Here is a 17648-nt window from a genome sequence, read left to right as displayed (position 1 = left end):
GCGACCCTGCATAGGACTTCTGAGGAGCTACTTATGAGCTTGAATCACCGACCTTGTAGTTCAACTGTCTTTGCAGTCTGACACATTAACCCACAGTGCCACACCAGAATTCCAAGAGAACCTAGGAATACAAAATTTATAAAATGTACATTGTATTCCTTTGTGGAATTGTTCAACTCCCATATTCAGGATAGATACATGCTTGATGTATCAACAGCACCATTTCTCAACGAGCACGTTTATTTGGTGAGTCATTACAATATCAATTTCTTAAAAGTCTGAAGGCAAGTGGAAAATCAAATACATTAATATAAATTTTATTATCTAAATATTAAACATATTTCCTCAAGCATTTGTTCAATTTCTTTAGATGGTTACATGGAGGTACATAAAGATTCTGATAAGATATAAATAATCTGATAAATGTCTCTTGGTGCTTTCTTGGAAGACAAATTATAAACACTCATTGTTGCAAAAAGAATCATACTTCGTATGATAAATATATATCGAATTTTGTGTCCCCGGAATGTGCCTCATACCTCATTTATTAGCATATGTACAGTAGTATCAAGTAGTGTGTTCCCTGAATAATAAAAAATGAAATTCACTTGATTTATAAATTGTAACTTCATATTACACAAATATTAATAGTTCCAGTATTTGGGGATGTTTGCTTTGTTAGTATTATATTAAATTATTACCCATGTTTATTGTTATTAAGTGCCATCAAGTTGTTTGACTCATAGCAACCCTGTATAGGATTTCCAAGGAGTGGCTGGTGAGTTTAAACTGCTGACCTTGTGCTTGAAACCGACCTTGTGGTCCAGTGCTTATCCTACAACACCATACTAGGATTCCATTACCCATGTTAGTATTAGATTAAAAGTATGCTAGATGGCATTTAAACATATTTCAATGTTACAAATATTGTTGTCTACAGAACTTAGAACATAACTCTTATTTAAATGCTATGCAGTTAAAAGGTAATTAAATGCATTGCAATGGTTGACTTACTTGAATTCCCTCTCTTTTGTGCATAATATGAGACTAGAGTTCTCGTTGGTTGTTTACCAGGACATGTTCAAGAGCATACACTTGTGTCTGTATCATGGCAAAGAGTGTTGCTGGCTCTTCTGGATAGAGCTGATGAATCAGCAGATGTGGATGTAGAAGATGTTTCTCTCAAAATGGGTTAGAGACCTGCTGTCTATTAATACACCATCCTTGCCTAGTAATCACTGGTTAGATTCAGTTGTTGAAGAATGAAGCAAGATTAAGCCCAATAGCCTATACTCTGCCTCTTGTTTATTAGAAAGAAATAGAATACTTTCAAGATACCTGTCAAGATAAAGAGTTTCAAAGGTATGAGAGAGGGCTATACGAGACAGATATCAAAGAAGGTGTTGAAGTGGTAGGGTCTTCATAGCTTAAATGACCTTGCACGTCAGCTCCCTTGTGACCTTGTATGGACTTTAGTTCTGGCCAGCACATTGCCATGCATTGATGTTGGCATCAACTCCATTTAGCACCCTGCTAGTTCCTTTCCACTTTTCTCATGTCCTGTCTGCTTGGCATCTACAGATCTTTGCTTTGGCCAACTGGTGCTCCCCTTTTGTTGGTGTCCTAACTATGTTCTTACCTTGTTTATCGGGTAATCCATTCCTACCAATCGATGGGAATGTTGTAGTTGGTGGGGCTTCTATATCTGACTAAAGGGCATTGCTACTGGTAGCATGGAGACACACACACAAAATCACATCGTAAAATAGATTGTAAAATTCCCACTTCAAAATTGCCAAACAGCTTAAATCAAAATGGATTTCACCAGAATTTGTTGCTACTATTAAACATGCTGTGCAAATGTTGACTTTAGTAGAAAGCCACCAACATGTGGTTTCTGTAAGTGGGATTTTCAGCAATGAGCTAATTTAGGTGATTGATAGGATGTTTGCTCCAAGCACTTTCACTACCTGAGTACATGTGTTCTATAAACTGTAAGGATTAAACAAGGTTAAGGCATGGGACAGGTTAAATATCTAGTAATTTGCTAAAACGTTTTCAGTCTACTTGCTATGAAATTTTATTGTAAAGGAAGCATTTCTAAAAAAATCTCACATAGAAATGGCTCAGAGGAAAACCAATTACATAGAGAAAAAATTACCTAAGTCAAATTGAGGTCACCATTGGATGTTTGAAAGGTAGTGTCAGGGATTGCGGGGGGGAAGGGGAGGGAATGCTTTGTCTCCATTTTCTCTAAAAAGAGTTGATCTGTCCTTAGACTTCAGGACTGGTTCTTGGCTCTTTGCTTCTACCCCTTAGTGCCCATTGCAGTGTCTGCACACAGTATGTGCTTTTAGGTATTTGCAGGTGAGAAAGAAGAGAGACTTATTTGAAAAGGGAGTTTGAAGCCCTCTACAACCCATCATGATCCCACCACAATCTTTCGACTGATAGCTCCTGGCAAAGTATAGATGAAGAGAACCAGGAAGATGATGAGGATGATTAAAATGAAGGCGATGATGATGTACTTCTTGTAATTCTTCCAGATGAGGTAGTACAAGCACTTGAAGGGGCTCACAAACCAGGAGAAAGAAGTGTCTGGGCGGCTGAGGGAGAAGCAGAGAAAAAACAGTCAGGGACTCTCAAGACCCAGGAAGGACTTGACTCCCAGATGGTGGGGGTCACAGGAGTGGTCTGGGAATGGGAGAAGACCGTGCTACCTTAAATGGAACCATCTCACATTTTGGACAATCATGATTCTTGTACCATTTTCAAGATTGGTCTGGAGGTGGCTAAGAACCCAGGTAGCGGTCTGATCCCCTGCTATATATCTGTCTAATCATGAGCAGCTCAAGCCCCACTTTTTCCATGACGCCTCCTGACCACCTAGTCCACAATGACCCACCTCACTCTGAATTCCCATCTCACGTATCACTTGATGTACCTGCTCTTGGAATCTAATTTCTTTTCCTTGTCGACTCTGTACGTATTTTATGAGTCTCTGCTAGTTTTCCTTAAGCAGATCAAAAATTCCTGGAAGGCAGAGCTTCTGTCTCATCTCTTTCCTGTGTTCTTCAGGGGGTCTTTGTTAGTGCTAGCTACACCTGGAAGGGTCTTAACAAATAACCATGAATTAATGACTAATTAAGCACCCATTATGTTCCTAACACTATGATAGAAGCAACATAGGTCCAGAGACACAACTCTCGTGACATTTGGGGCCTCGGAGGGGATAGGACAAATACAGTTGAGTTATTTTATATATTTCATATCTATTTATCTATCTATGTACTTTTTAATTGATAGATAACAGGTTGAATTTAATAGAGTAATATTTTTTTCAATAATTCCCTTAGAAATTTATTTTCATGTAAACATTTTTTAAATGGAAAATATGTTCATCATATAATAGTGGGGAAAATGTTGATTAAATGTTCAATTGTTGAGGGGGGAAGGTGACCAAGTCAATTATGTGGCATCACATCTATGAAATATTTGATGCTTAAAAAATTATATTTAGGATAACTAGGACAACAAGTCCTTGTGTGGCAATGTAGGCCAAGCACTGGACTGCAAGATCAGTTTGAACTGTAAGGTTGGCGGTTCAAACTCACCGACCGCTCTTTGGAAACCCTATACAGGGTCACTATGAGTTGGAATGGACTTGGCAACATTCAACAACAACAGGACAACAAAGCGAAACGTGACAGTGGAAATTTGAATAATATTAAGATAATTTTATAAGAACAATTGTTAAGTGCTTTGGAGTCAGTTCTGACTCATACAGTGTTTCTGAGACTTTAAATCTTTGAGGGAGCAGAACGCCTTCTCTTTCTCCCACAGAGCAGCTGGTGGTCTCAAACGCGAGCCTTGTAGTTTGCAGTCCTGTGCTGGTCATATGGAGCCGCCATGCTTCCAAGCATGATTGGAGAATAAGAAATATTCTTGCGAATTTTATATTCCCATGGAAAATGACTAGACAAGAATATATGTGGAATTAATCAAGACAAGTTTATGGAGTAGGATTATAGACAAGCTCCCCCACCACTTGCCAAATACTCTAATGATTTTAGAATGTTCTTCAATTAGAGAAACAAAGTGCTATTAGATTAGGCGGTACCTATCGATTGATTCACTTCTAAGTGCTCCCCAGAGGGACCCTCTAGATAATGCTCACATCCTGTGATGCATGAACCCAGTGGGCCTTTCCCATTTCCGGTGCTCTCATCTATGACTCCACTCACTTGGGCTTGGCCAGGGGTTCTGGTTCCTTTCTGGCTTTCCCCACTGGATTTTTCTTGGCTTCTTCTTCTGTAACTAGGTGAAACTCAGCTTCAACCTTGCCCTGCGGAGAGAAGAAAACTTGAGTTTCTAGTCAGAAAGACTTCTTTGGACAAGCTCAACCACCTAGGAGCTGTGCTATCCTGTTGAGATATGCCAGGAAATATTTTAACTATCCTGCTACTTTGAGAAATAATAGTGTTGCCTTTTCAGTTCTGGCAGAAGCTGTTTTTATGTTGAGCAACCTTCTGAAATGCTGCTACTGTTGAATTTTGTGAAAGGAGATGGGCCCACCTGTATACACAGACGCGTGAACTATTTTGCTTGAAGTCATTTGCTATCTGAAGAAATAATATTAGTTATGGAAACTAGTCTGTCACTTTATTGCACAGTGATGGCTTGTGTGTTGCTGTCATGCTGGAAACTATGCCACAGGTATTCTGAATGCTGGCAGGATCCCCCATGGTGGATAGGTTTCAAGTGAAAGAGGAGACATGGCCTACTTCCAAATGTTCAGTACTAAAAACGTGAATAACAGTGGAACACTGTCAGCATTAGAATACTGAATATAGAAACACGATGAAGTGAACCAGAATATAGTCAGATATGGTGCTGGAAGATGAGTTCCTCAGGTTGGAAGTCATTCAAAATACAACTGGGTAAGAGCTGCCTCCTCAAAGTGAGTTGACCATGATGATACAATTGGAGTAAAGCTCTCAGTAAAGCCCTTCATTTGCTAGTGGGATACAACTCAGAATGATAAAAAACAGCTGAAAACATGCATTCATAACCAGAACATTGAATGCACAAAGTATGAATCAAGGAAAATTAGAAGTTGTCAAAAGTTAAGTAGAATGCGTGAATATCGATAACCTAAGTATTAGTGAGCTGAAATGGACCGATACTGGCCATTTTGAATTTGGCAATCACATGGTTTGCTATGCCAAGAATGACAAAAGAGAATATTTCAAGAACTATCTTGAAGTATAATGTTCTTTGTAATAGGATAATATCCATAACTTATAAGAAAGACCATCTAAAAGCACTATTACTCAAATTTACATACCAACAACTAATGCCAATGATGATGAAATTGAAGAGTTCTGCCAACTCCTTCAGTCTGAAATTGATCAATTCATCAAGGTGTATTGATAACTACTGGTGATTGGAATGCAAAGGTTGGAAACAAAGATCATTAGTTGGAAAATATGGCCCTGGTGACTGAAATGATGCTGGAGATGGCATGACAGAATATTGCAAGACTAACAACTTATTCATTGCAAATACCTTTTTTAAAACAATATAAAAGCTGACTATACATATGGGCCTCACCAGATGGAATACACAGAAATCAAATTGTTGAGCATGGTTCTTCATTTTTTGTCATTGTCCTCACTAATTGTTTTAGAATGATCCATTTATTCTAGCATTGGCTTGATAAGAAACAGCCCTTCTTATCTGAAAACTGCATAATGTGTTTCTTCTAAGCACCATGTTATTGGCACTGTAAACTTTAGCTATTGAAAGGTGAGATAGAGCCTCCTCAGAAGATGGGAATCATTCTTATTCATTCATTACACCTGATGCCTCTCTGTGTGGCAGACACTGTTCTCTTGTTAAGTGCCATTTAGTTGGTTCTGTCTTGTAGCAACTTTGTACAGGGTTTCCGAGGAGCAGTTACCTGGTTGGTTTGAATGGCTGATCTTGTGGTTAGCAGTCCAGTGCTTACCCTACAGCACCACAACAGGACTCCAGGGTAGCTGAATCAAGAGAGCTAAAATTTAGGAAAAGGTCTCTGTGTAAAGCAGTCATTGTGTGAATATTCAAATGGTCCGGTTTGTTACAATGAGATGTCCCAGGCTTACCTTGTACTTTCTACCTGAGACTTCTCCAAAGAGATCAGCTTGCTTAGAGCAAGACATGGTATTTTGAAACTAAGATCTAGGTACTAGGGGTATTGCTTGTACTGGAATGATTTTACTTATACTGAGAGTGGACAGAACTAGGAACTATATATATATTTTAAAAACATGAGTTATAGTGATACAAACAACATAATGGAGAGAAAAAAAAAATCTCATTTGCTACCATTGGAAATGACTGTTATATCTATTTTTATTTTTTAAATTGGCAGTTGAGGGACAGAATTAAGTACTTATCAGGCATTTTTTGAAGGGAGAGTGTAATTTATTTCTTGTTGATAAAGGAAAGTTCATCGTAACAACCAATCTATCGATGGAACTAGATGGATGGATGGACAGAGGAATGGAAGAAGAAAGAGGAGGAAGAGGAAGGGAGGGAGGAATGAAGGGAGAAATGAAAGGTTAGAAAAACATTCTACAACCCCCACGTACTGACTTACGATGTATTTGTGTTACAATGACATGCACTAGACCCACCGTGTGGCTTTTTTGTGCATGTACATCTTATTGTTAGTTATATGTCCTACATATAATGTTATAGCACGATATTTGCTGATGGTGCTGTTGGATAAGCGCTGGACTGCTACCCACAAGGTCGGTGGTTCAAACCCACCTGCCACTCCTTAGAAACCCTATACAGGGCCGCTGTGAGTTTGAACCAACTTGACGGCATTTAACATCATTCTCAGACTTCATATACTGTAATACCATTCTCAGACTTTCACATACTAATGCTCAAATGTCTTCTAATTTATTGCTCAGAACACTGCTGTAAGGCAGACTATGAAACCTTAAAAGAGATATTCGACTTACGTCAGAACTAACTTACAATGGATTTCTAGGAACCACCTACACACTGAAGTCCTGGTGTGGTGCTGTAGGATAAGCCCTGGACTGCTAACCATAAGGTTGGTGGTACAATCCCATCAGCTACTTCTCAGAAACACTATACAGGGGCACTGTGAGTCAGAACTGACTAGAAGGTACTTAACAACCACCTACACATTATGCTATTTAAATATGTCAACAACCCTACAGAGTTATTAAATGCTGTCAAGTCGATTTCTACTCATAGCAACCTTGTACAGGGCTTCTGAGGGGCAGCTGGTAGGTTTGAACTGCTGACCTTGTGGTTTGCAGTCTAATGCTTACCCTACCTACAACACACATTGTTGTTGTTAAGTGCCGTCGAGTCGGTTCCGACCCATAGCGACCCGGTACAGGGTTTCCGAGGCTGTAAATCTTTATGGGAGCAGAATGCCTCATCTTTCTCCCGCGGAGCCACTGGTAGTTTCAAACTGCTGACCTTAAGGTTCGCAGCCCGATTTGTAACCACTGCGCTACCAGAGCTCCTTACAACACACATTAGACAACATTTTTAGTTCCATTTTACAGGGGAGGAAACCAAGGCTTGGTGACGTTTACTAACTTGTGTTATAAAATTTTTACTCAAGTCCTGTGATACCAACTTTGTTTTCTCTGGTACTTTATGTGCCCAAGTGACCCCTCTTAGTAGAAGGAGGCTATTTATTTGTTGTTGTTAAGTGTTGTTAAGTGTTATCTTGCCAGTTTCGACCCATAGAAACCCTGTATAGAGTTTCCGAAGAGTGGCTGGTGAGTTTGGTGGTTATCTTACAGTACCACACCAGGACCCCATCAACTATAAACACACACACACACACACACATAATTCTTTTTCTAAAAGATTTTACTAGCATGCATTTCTACCATTAATGCACAAGAATACCTCATCTCATACTAGAGAGGGTTTATCCAAGAGCAGAATTAACTCCATATGCTTACCCCCCACCCTCTTTTTTTGCTTTCTCCTGCCTGTGGGATTCTGGACCCAGGGGACTTCTTTTGAGTTCCTGTTCACAGTATAGTGTTGCAGGAGAGCAACTCTCTCTCGTATTTTATGAGGACTGCATTGCAATAAGCAATCATTACTGCTAAAGAAGCCATGTTTGTTCTGACCACAAGCATTTCACAGCCCCCTTCCCCCACCAGCTTTCACTAGTGAAGTCTGAAGCCCATAAACAGTATATGCAACACAACCAATTCAGGGTTGATTTGTGTGTGTGTGTGGTGGGGGAGGGTACAAAAATATGAATAGCAAAACATGCTGATTCAGCAATGTTTACTTGCATAAATCAGAGACAAGGGTGTGTTCTTCACATGGTGCCGCCAATATCTTTTTTCTAATTATTGATTAGAAACCCAGTCCACCTAAGCATCAACTCCTTCCCCCAGCTGTTCTCCACTAAAAAACTTTTTTCTCTATGTTGTTGTTGTTAAGTGCTATGGTCAATTCTGACCCATAGCGACCCTGTGTGGGGTTTCCAAGGAGCGGCTGGTGAGCTTGAACCACCGACCTTGCAGTCTGACGCATTAGCCCACAGCACCACACCAGGACTCCTCTTCCTTCTCTGTACAGCCGCCTGTTTTCATGGATGTGGGATCATGTAGCATTTGTCCTTTTGTGATGGACTTACTTTATTCAGCAAAATCCATGATCTTTCCTTATCATTTTCTTCCACTTATAGAAGATGTCATTAGGTTAGTAGATAGTCTCAGAAGCTGTCAACATTTAAAAAAACATTTTTATTTCGAGCTTGGATTTAAAACTACTTAGAGGATACTGTTCGCTTAAAACCTCCGCTTGGTGCTAGGCAAAATACTGATGATTGAAACAGAATGCAGATGGTTCTGTGAGCAGAGAAATGGGGTTAGAGCTGGCATTTGTCAAGACGTGTCCCTAAGCGCTTTCTTCCTGCGGTGTGTGACGCTGATAAACACCCTGTGACCACTCAGGCAGGCGCTTCATGAGAATAGCAGATGACGTCTATCCTAGGGCATAATTAATTTCATATGCTTTCTTCCCTTGTCTTTGCATTATTTCACCCTGTGGGACTTAGGATCCGTGGAACTTCTCTGGGTGTTTTTGGTCTGAGCAGCAGATGTTTGCCATTGAACTCTGTGTTTCTATTCGTGACACAGTGTTGAAGGAGGACAGTGACGCTTTTTGGGGGGCACACTACCAAGCACTAGGCAAAATACTGTACACAGGAATGCTTCCAAAAGTTCGTGGGCAAATGGAGTTAAAAGATGATGGAATGTTTCCATTATGGAAAATCATTTTCCATCTGAGGAACTTTTTGAAAGCCCCCTGCCCCATATACAGATTTCATTTATTCTCAAAGCAGCCTTTTGGGGTATATGCTGTTAATATCCCCAGGTGAGTGAGCTGTACAGACAGTAATTAACCTATGGTCACACACCTAGTAAATTGGTAGAGCCTGGTTTCAAATGCAGATCTGTCTGCACTAAATCCTATTTGTTGTTGTTATGTGCTGTTGAGTCGGTTCCGACCCATAGCGACCCTGTACAGGGTTTCCGAGGGTGTAAATCTTTACGGGAGTAGAATGCCTCATCTTTCTCCCGCGGAGCAGCTGGTAGTTTCAAACCGCTGACCTTAAGGTTCGCAGCCCGATTCGTAACCACTACGCTACCAGAGCTCCTTTTTACTCGGCTCTTATTCTGTGCTCTGCTAAACTGTTCTATTCTCCCCAAGGTCAGTCCTTAGGTGCAGATCAAAGTTTTGCTAATACCGGAACCATAGCAACATTGGAACATTTCTCTGCAAGATTTCAGAAAAGGCACATTCATTCACTGCTAACTGCAAACCACGGAGTTCTGGTATGGCACTCTAAGATAAGCACTGGACCACAAGGTCGGCTTGACCTGAAAGGGCAGTAGTTCAAGCTTACCAGTCGCTCATCAGAAACACTATTTAGGGTCACTATGAGTCAGCATTGACTCGATAGCATTTAACAACAACTGCAGATCACAAGGTCTGTGGTTCCAGCCCACCAGCCGCTCTGTGGGAGAAAGATGATGCTTTCTGCCCCCAAAGAGCAGATAATGAGCTTGAACCACTGATCTGCAGTTCAAGCTGAACTTGTAGTTCAGTGCTTTATCCTACAGCCACACACCAGAAGCTGAATTGTGCACAGAGATCGTTCGATTCTTTGGATGTTCAAATAGTCTTATTTGTCATAATGAGATACCCCAGGCTTCTTGTTCAGTATGGCTGAGTCAATCCCTGCTCATGTCAGTGATCCACTGCCCAGTCCTGCACCATCCTCAAAACCATTGCTGGAGCCCATTCTTGAAGTCACTGTGTCAGTCTTGATGGTCTTCCTCTTTTTTCACTGGTCCCCTACTTTACCAAACATGATGCCCTTCTCCAGGGACTGATCCCTCTTGATAACACATCCAAAGTATATGTGATGAAGTCTCCTAATCACTGCTTCTAAGGAGCATCCTGGCTGTACTTCTTCCAAGACAGATTTGTTTGTTCTTCTGGCAGCCCATGGTACTTTCAATATTCTCCAGCCCCATAATTAAATGCATCATTTCTTCAGCCTTCCTTATTCATGGTCCGGCTTTCACACACATGTGAGACCACTGAAAATATGAATACCATTGCTTGGGTCAGGCTCACCTAGTAAATTGGTAGTGCCTGGTTTCAAATGCAGATCTGTCTGCACTGACATTTTGAGGACGCCTTTTGCAGCAGACTTGTCTAGAGTATTATTTGATTTCAGCTACTTCCATGGGTGTTAACTGTGTATCCTAGTAAAACGACATCCTTGACAGCTCTAATCTTTTCTCCATTTATTATGATGTTTCACATTGATCCAATTGTAAGAATGTTTGTTTTCTATATCTTTTCTTTATCAGTAAGTGCTTCGAGTACTCTTGGCTTTCAGCCAGCAAGGTTGCTTCATCTGCTTAGTGCAATCCTCTAATCTTGATGTTATGTTCTTCTTCATACAGTGTAGCTTTTTGGGTTATTTGTTCAGGATGAATAAGTATGGCAAAATGATACAACCCTGACATACACCTTTTCTGATTTTAAACCACTTGGTGTCCCCTTGTTCTCCTAGAATGACTGCCTCTTGGTCTATGTTGTTAGATGTAAGTATTAAATATATGTCTGGTGAGGCTTTAAAAGAAAATGATGAATAGGTGATTGGACAGTGGAGGAAGGGGAATGTTTTTTATGCAGTGGCAAAAAAGACTCATCAGAATTATGTTAAAATGTTTGGCGAAAAGTAGAACATGCAAGTAAAGAACTTGGTTATTGGCTGAAGAGATTTCTAAGCAAGCTTTTAAAAGGGCCAGCTGAGTTCTCCTTGTTGGTGATAGAAAAACATGAGAGCAAAATGAAAAGAAATTTAAACATTTGGAAAGTGCTGTTGTACAAAGCGAGGGCATGGCTATACAATCTTTTGTTAAAGAGATTATTAAGCCATGACTGATGGATGTAACCAAGGGAGCTGAGGAAGAACAAAAGGAAAGAAAGGTGCTCAGAAATCAGCAGATCTGTTGGAAGGAGCACGGCAGACAGGGTCTTCTTCATTTCAAAAGGTGTAGTCTCCAAGCTTTCCTAGGTTTCGTTCTGGAATGTGGGGCTGTCTTTAAGGTGTGCCAGGGAGAAAGGTAGGGCTGCTGGACAAAACTGAGAGGGGAGCGGAGCTACCATGCTCAAGAGGCAGAAGAATGGGGCCTATGCAGCCACTTAGAGCTAGATTGTCAGCCCAGCGAATCTGTAAGGCAAAGCTGAAGTTGAGGGACAAATTCTCAGCACAACTTTCCTAACCATCTTTCTCACCAACAGTTTTTCATTTTCTTATCGTTTCTTTATAATAAATCGCCATGATCTTCCTCCTGTGTCCTTTAAGCAAATCTATTATGAATATCCTTTTGGAATCTCAAAAAACAGTTTTCATAACCTTCTGAGCTGAACTCTGCCTTAAATTTAACTGCCCTAGCCAATCCCCTCAGAAGCCACTGTTTCGATTGAATCTTTGTTTTGGAAAGCATCCGAGTGAGACTGAAACAAGTATATTATTGAAAGAACTTGTCTGTGGCCATCTACTGCTTGCTATTTAAACTCGTTTTGTTTGGAATAAGCCTATGCGTGTATGAACTGATCCCTAGTAACAATACTTTCTGACTTACCCTCATATGCACTCAATCATACGTACATATATATCATACCTCCATGGAGTCCTGGAGTGGTGCTGTAGGATAAGTGCAGGATCTCAAGGTTGGTTTGAACCGCAAAGTCGGTGGTTCAAACTCACCAGTCACTCCTTGGAAACCCTATACTGGGTCACTATGAGTCAGAACCAACTCAACAGCAGTCAACAACAATCTACTCAAATATGCAGATGAAATAAGGTAAAAAATGAACAATCTGTGTTGGCTTTAGTATTTTAAATAAAGTTGTTGTTAGGTCCCATCAAGTTGGCTCTGATTCATAGGGACCTCACCCCCGCCATCTTGACAATTGTTCTACTTCAGTGCATTGCTGCGGCCACTGACTAAACTCTGGCCTTCTCTTTTGAGAACAGGGAGAATTAATAGTAATAATACAGTGTGGTAGTGCGCCGTGGATCGGTTCCGACTCATAGCAGCCCTGCATTGGATTTCCGAAGCTGTAAATCTTTACAGGAGCAGAAAGTCTCATCTTTCTCCTGTGGAACAGCTGGTAGTTTTGAATGGCTGACTTTGAGGTTCACAGCCCGACTTGTAACCACTACGCTATCAGCATTCCCCTACATTCTATTATAACACTGAGTGAAATATAATGAAGACAATAATATCTTAAACATAAAAAGATCACTACTATGTCAACAACAACCTAGGAAACCATGGGAATAAGCACAATCGGAGCAATAGTTTCTTTGGGTGGTGTGCAGATAGCTGCTATGTTGTCTTCTTTATATTCTCCTATAAATGTCTGTTGTTCTCTCAAAAAGTAATTTTCACACGAAAATACTTCCTCCCTCTGGTACTAGGGAATCCGAATTTGCCACATACTATTTAAACTACCTGTCTCCAAGCCTCCTCAACTGTAAATGTCTGAGCGCCAGGAATAGGCCTTACTCTCTGTTGGATGAATCCTTACTGACTAAAGTGTGTGGTCACAGAGTAAGCTGATGACTGTTCTACACACTAACTTGGAGCCACTGAAACTTCCCTTTAAGTTCTGGTTCTTGATGCCCCTGGGACCTTACCTGGGTAACTGTCAATTTGAGGGATTAACCGGTAAAGAACCTTCCTGATTTCCATCTCCTCAAGGCTAGATTTTCCAGACAGTTGCTCTTAGGAGAACGATTCGTTATAATAAGGAATAGTAAATGGGTAGTACAATGTGTTTACCTAAGAATACACATCCTCTTTCCTGTCCCAAAAGTCCCTCACTCCTTGGCAATCCTACTAGAACTGTTTTTGAGGAAAGAAGCACCCACACTGCAAGCCATGAGATCCTAATGTTTAAGTGACATGTTTGCAATACAGATGTTGTTGCTGTTAAGTGCCGTCTAGTTGATCCCAACCCATAGCGACCCTATATAGGGCTTCTGAGGAGCAGCTGGTGAGCTTGAACTGCCGACCTTGCAATTCAAACTGCTTTGAAGTCTGGTGCATTAACCCCACAGCGCCACACCAGGACTCCATCTACAGATTGGCAGCTCTACCTACAAACCCCTTCTGGCCTGCTGATGACTGGGACAAGAGGGGAGTGGCATTCTGACCACTGACTTCAGAGGTCAACTAACTTGATGACACGTAACAATAAGCTAAAAAAAATGAGCTGTTGTAAACCCAATGTAGCACACTTCTACTCTGAGTTGTCCGGAGTTGGAATAAACCCTACGGCAACAACTGTTTGTTTTATTTCCTTTTAAGTGTCACCTTAGAAACCAGAGAGCAAGGTCCTGAAATAGTAGGCGGGAAGACAGGTAGCTTCTGATGGTGGGAGGATCAGAGAAGACAGTAGGTGAGGAAGGCAGTCCCGAGTGGTTGAAGGCTCCGTTGGGCAGTGACCGTCTGTTCCCCTAGAGGGGAGGAAGACATGTGGCGGTGTGTGTACTTATGATCTGAACCCTACCTGCTAGGAAGGCAGAGCAGAGGGTAATTTCCACACTCTTCTCCCCTCTGTGCCCTACATCTCCCGAGTGGCTCTGTTGGGTTATTGTGATTGCAGTGCATTTCTCTAATCATTTTGTAATGACTGGATCTAAGGAAGACACTGATGTGGAGAATCTACTGTCCAGTTTAACTGACTCAATGCAGTTTCTCTGACGTTGGGCTTTGACAAGTCCATCAGAGTCCCCTCTGGCCTAGCAGAGATGCTGGGGCCGGATGGCTTCCTGCATTCCTGTCCTAAGAGAGGAGCTGCTTCATGAGCGCATGCTCATTTTGAATAATTCAGGATCCTACCAGGGCCTTCTGTGCATCAGAAAATGCCTGTTTGGGTTCAAAGCTTTCTGCGTCCGATGAGAATGTGATGGGTCATAATGATTAGCTGGTAGTCCAGCATGGGCCAGAGCAGGGATTTAACTGTGGGTTCCGGCAGCTAGGGGTTCAAATCAGGCTCCAGGATTGATCAGCTGTGTGACCTTGGACAACATACTTTACCTCCCTGACCCTTGGGTTTCTTACCTGTGAAAGAAAGAAAGTAAAATCATGCATTTCCTGGAGCTGCTGCTGGGAGGCTTATGAGGTAGAGTCTGTGTCCAGTAGATGACCCCATAGTGTCCACAGTAATCTAGTGAGTACAGGGAAACTGCTACTGTGCTCTCCTACTCTCTAAACATCTCCTGTCTCTGAGTCTCAGTCTCCACCTCTGTGAAATGGGTAGATTGGATTTAAGGCCTCCAAGGTGCTCTTTTTCAGCACAGACCATCACTAATTCCATTGCTCCGTCTGGAGAGTCTTGCTTTGGCTCTGTGGGTTAATGCGCTGGACTGCAAAGTCAGTTTGAACCACAAGGTTGGCAGTTCAAGCTCATCAGCTTCTCCTCAGAAACCCTATACAGGGTCTCTGTGTGTTGGAACTAATTTGATGACACTTTACTTTTTCAGGACCTTACTTTCTGGTTTCCAAGGTGATACTTAAAATGAAACAAAACAAACAGTTTTGCTGTAGGGCTTATTCCAACTTAATGCATGTCATTGTAGATCTGTGCTGCATTGTAGAACTGTGCTGCGCTGGGTTTTTGACGGCTGAGTTTTTAAGCAGTAGCTTACTTACCAGGCCTTTCTTCCAAATCCCCTCTGGGTGGACTCAAACTTCCAACCTTTTTTGTAGCAACAGTGTGTGTTAATTGCACCATCCATGGGCAGGGTAACAGTCTTCATAAATCAATGTGTGCTAATGTGCCCATTCAAGGAGTATTTGCCCATTCAAGGAGTATTTACTTAACATTCTTGTAATTCAGTCACTGAATAAACAGGGAAACCATATAAGCATTTTTGTGATAGAGTCACAAAATGTCTTACTTGTTCCTGAATCTATTTAGTTATGAGTTGGGCTGCTAATCTCAAGATCAGCAGTTCGAAACAACCAGCTATTCCATGGAAAAAGATGAGGCTCCGATAAAGATTTACAGCCTGAGAAAATCTGCACAGGGTTGCTTTGAGTTGGAACAGACTCCATGGCACATAACCAACTAACCAATGTGCCAATATTGGAGTCCTTGTGTGGCACTGTGGGTTAATGTGCCGGACTGCACAAAGTGAGATTGAACTGCAAGGTCAGCAGTTGAAGCTCACCAGCTGATCCTTGGAAACCCTATACAGAGTTGCTATGGTATAGCCTCTAACATCCCAGCAACACACAAACCACCACAGTCCAACAAACGGACAGAGGAGAAGTGGTAGGGCCCAAAATTTGGCCTGTAGCGAAGTACTCTGGAGGACCAGGAAGAAGGAGTGGCCTGAAGCCTCAGTCTCTCTACCCAGTCTCACCAATCGAAGAGGATTTCATTGAGAATGGAGGGAAAGAGAAAAATGCCAGGGATATAAAGTGAATCTCTTGCAAAGCACTCCTGGGACCCCTAAAGCCAGTGTCTGGGTCCAGACCTGGTACCTCAGAGGCAGAGCCAGGTGTGTCTGCCACAAGGCACTAGGGACAGAGTAGAACGTGTTTGCCTATGGGCAGGTAGGTCCGCAGCAAAGAAAAGAGCATAGAATGCAGTTTCTGTTCCCTTTGTCAACTTCACCAAAATTCAAATCATTCTTTCTCCCTTATAGAAGAGTGATGCACACCCACGACCATCGAGTCAATTGGAAAACAGGGAGAAACTTTCTTCCCAATTTTTGTATAAAGGCAGAAATGGCTACAACACAGCCTGCACTGTCTGGACCAAGTTGGCAATGGGAGATGTAGATAAACGCTCTGCCTGCCATCACCATCTCAAGGAAGCTTTGACATGAAGGATCGATTTTTAAATGGAGTCTGATGTTGAGAGCAAAGGATGAAGTTGTTACACAGAAATTACACATCAGTCAGCACTTGATGACAAATTTAAGAGATGTTGAAAAAATTAGTGCCAAGGGCCTAAATTTAAGCCAAGTGAAGAAGTATCCACCCCAGCAAAGTATGCAAGGGAAAATGGAAGGTTTATGCATCTATAACATTTTTTAAATGCTTGCTTCTCAGCAGCACCTTTGCCTTAAAGTGCTCTGTGCCTCTTAAAAGCTCTTGGTGACACACTCAAAGCTGGCTGACCTAATGAGCATGGTGGCCCCCTCCAGCCCCCACCCAACCCCCTGCAGCTTGTCACTTACTGTCAGCTCTTTGCTTTTAACAAAAGGCCACCAGCCCCGCACACGCTTTTGCTGGAATATGGAAATCTTGTTTTCTTCACTTGTGTTTTCAAACTTGTTGAGCTCGCAGGCCTTGGCCGACTTGGCTGCTCGAGGGAAGCTGTTGAGGTTCATTTCCAGGGACCCTGTGAAGAGATAGATGTTCACAATGGCCATGAAAGAACCTTCCCTCATGCACTCACCCACCCACCCACTCAGCACCCTAGTGGACCACAACCATGGGTATACCAATATGACTGAGACACTTGGTGAGTCTCAAAGTACACCTGTACCGTACTTATTAACAATCTTATTGTCTGACATGTCTTACGGAGTGCTCTCTGGCTATTTGTGCATTAGCAATACACATTAGGCAGAAATGAGAAGCAAGGCGGGAAGAGAAAGTAACGGTGCTAGGATGGTAAAGGTTATATGCCAACTTGGAATGTATGTAACCAAAACCCCACTGCCATCTAGTTGAAACTGACTCAGTGACCCTGTATAGGATTTCCAAAGCTGTAAATCTTTACAAGTGTGTTGTTGTTGTTAAGTGTCTCCAAGTTAGTTCTGACTGATAGCGATATTGTATAGGGTTTCCAAGGAGAGGCTGGTGGATTTGAACTGCCGACCTTGCAGTTCAAACCGACAATGCAGTCGAGTGCTTATCCCACAGCGCCACACTAGGACTCCTTACAAGTGTAGTGTTGTAGGATACATATTGAACTGCTAACTGAGAGGTTAGTAGTTCAAACCCACGAACCCTTCCTCAGAAACACTA

The 17648-nt window shown here is 41.8% G+C and overlaps 1 protein-coding gene across 1 annotated transcript in view; it reads right to left on the bottom strand.

Moving 5' to 3' along the window:
• Window positions 1–2422: 2422 nt before the first annotated feature.
• FER1L6 (fer-1-like 6 (C. elegans)) overlaps window positions 2423–17648 on the bottom strand; it is a 152086-nt gene continuing 136860 nt past the window's right edge. Inside the window, exons 38-40 of the mRNA XM_006830693.1 lie at window positions 16853–17016; window positions 4245–4345; window positions 2423–2606 (exon numbers count right to left, since the gene is read on the bottom strand). Of these exons, the coding sequence (XP_006830756.1) occupies window positions 2423–2606; window positions 4245–4345; window positions 16853–17016 (449 nt within the window). The remainder of the gene's footprint in view (window positions 2607–4244; window positions 4346–16852; window positions 17017–17648) is intronic.

Source organism: Chrysochloris asiatica, unplaced genomic scaffold, assembly GCF_000296735.1.
Source record: "Chrysochloris asiatica unplaced genomic scaffold, ChrAsi1.0 scaffold00001, whole genome shotgun sequence".
NCBI lineage: Eukaryota > Metazoa > Chordata > Mammalia > Afrosoricida > Chrysochloridae > Chrysochloris > Chrysochloris asiatica.
This window is presented reverse-complemented; position numbering and strand designations above follow the sequence as displayed.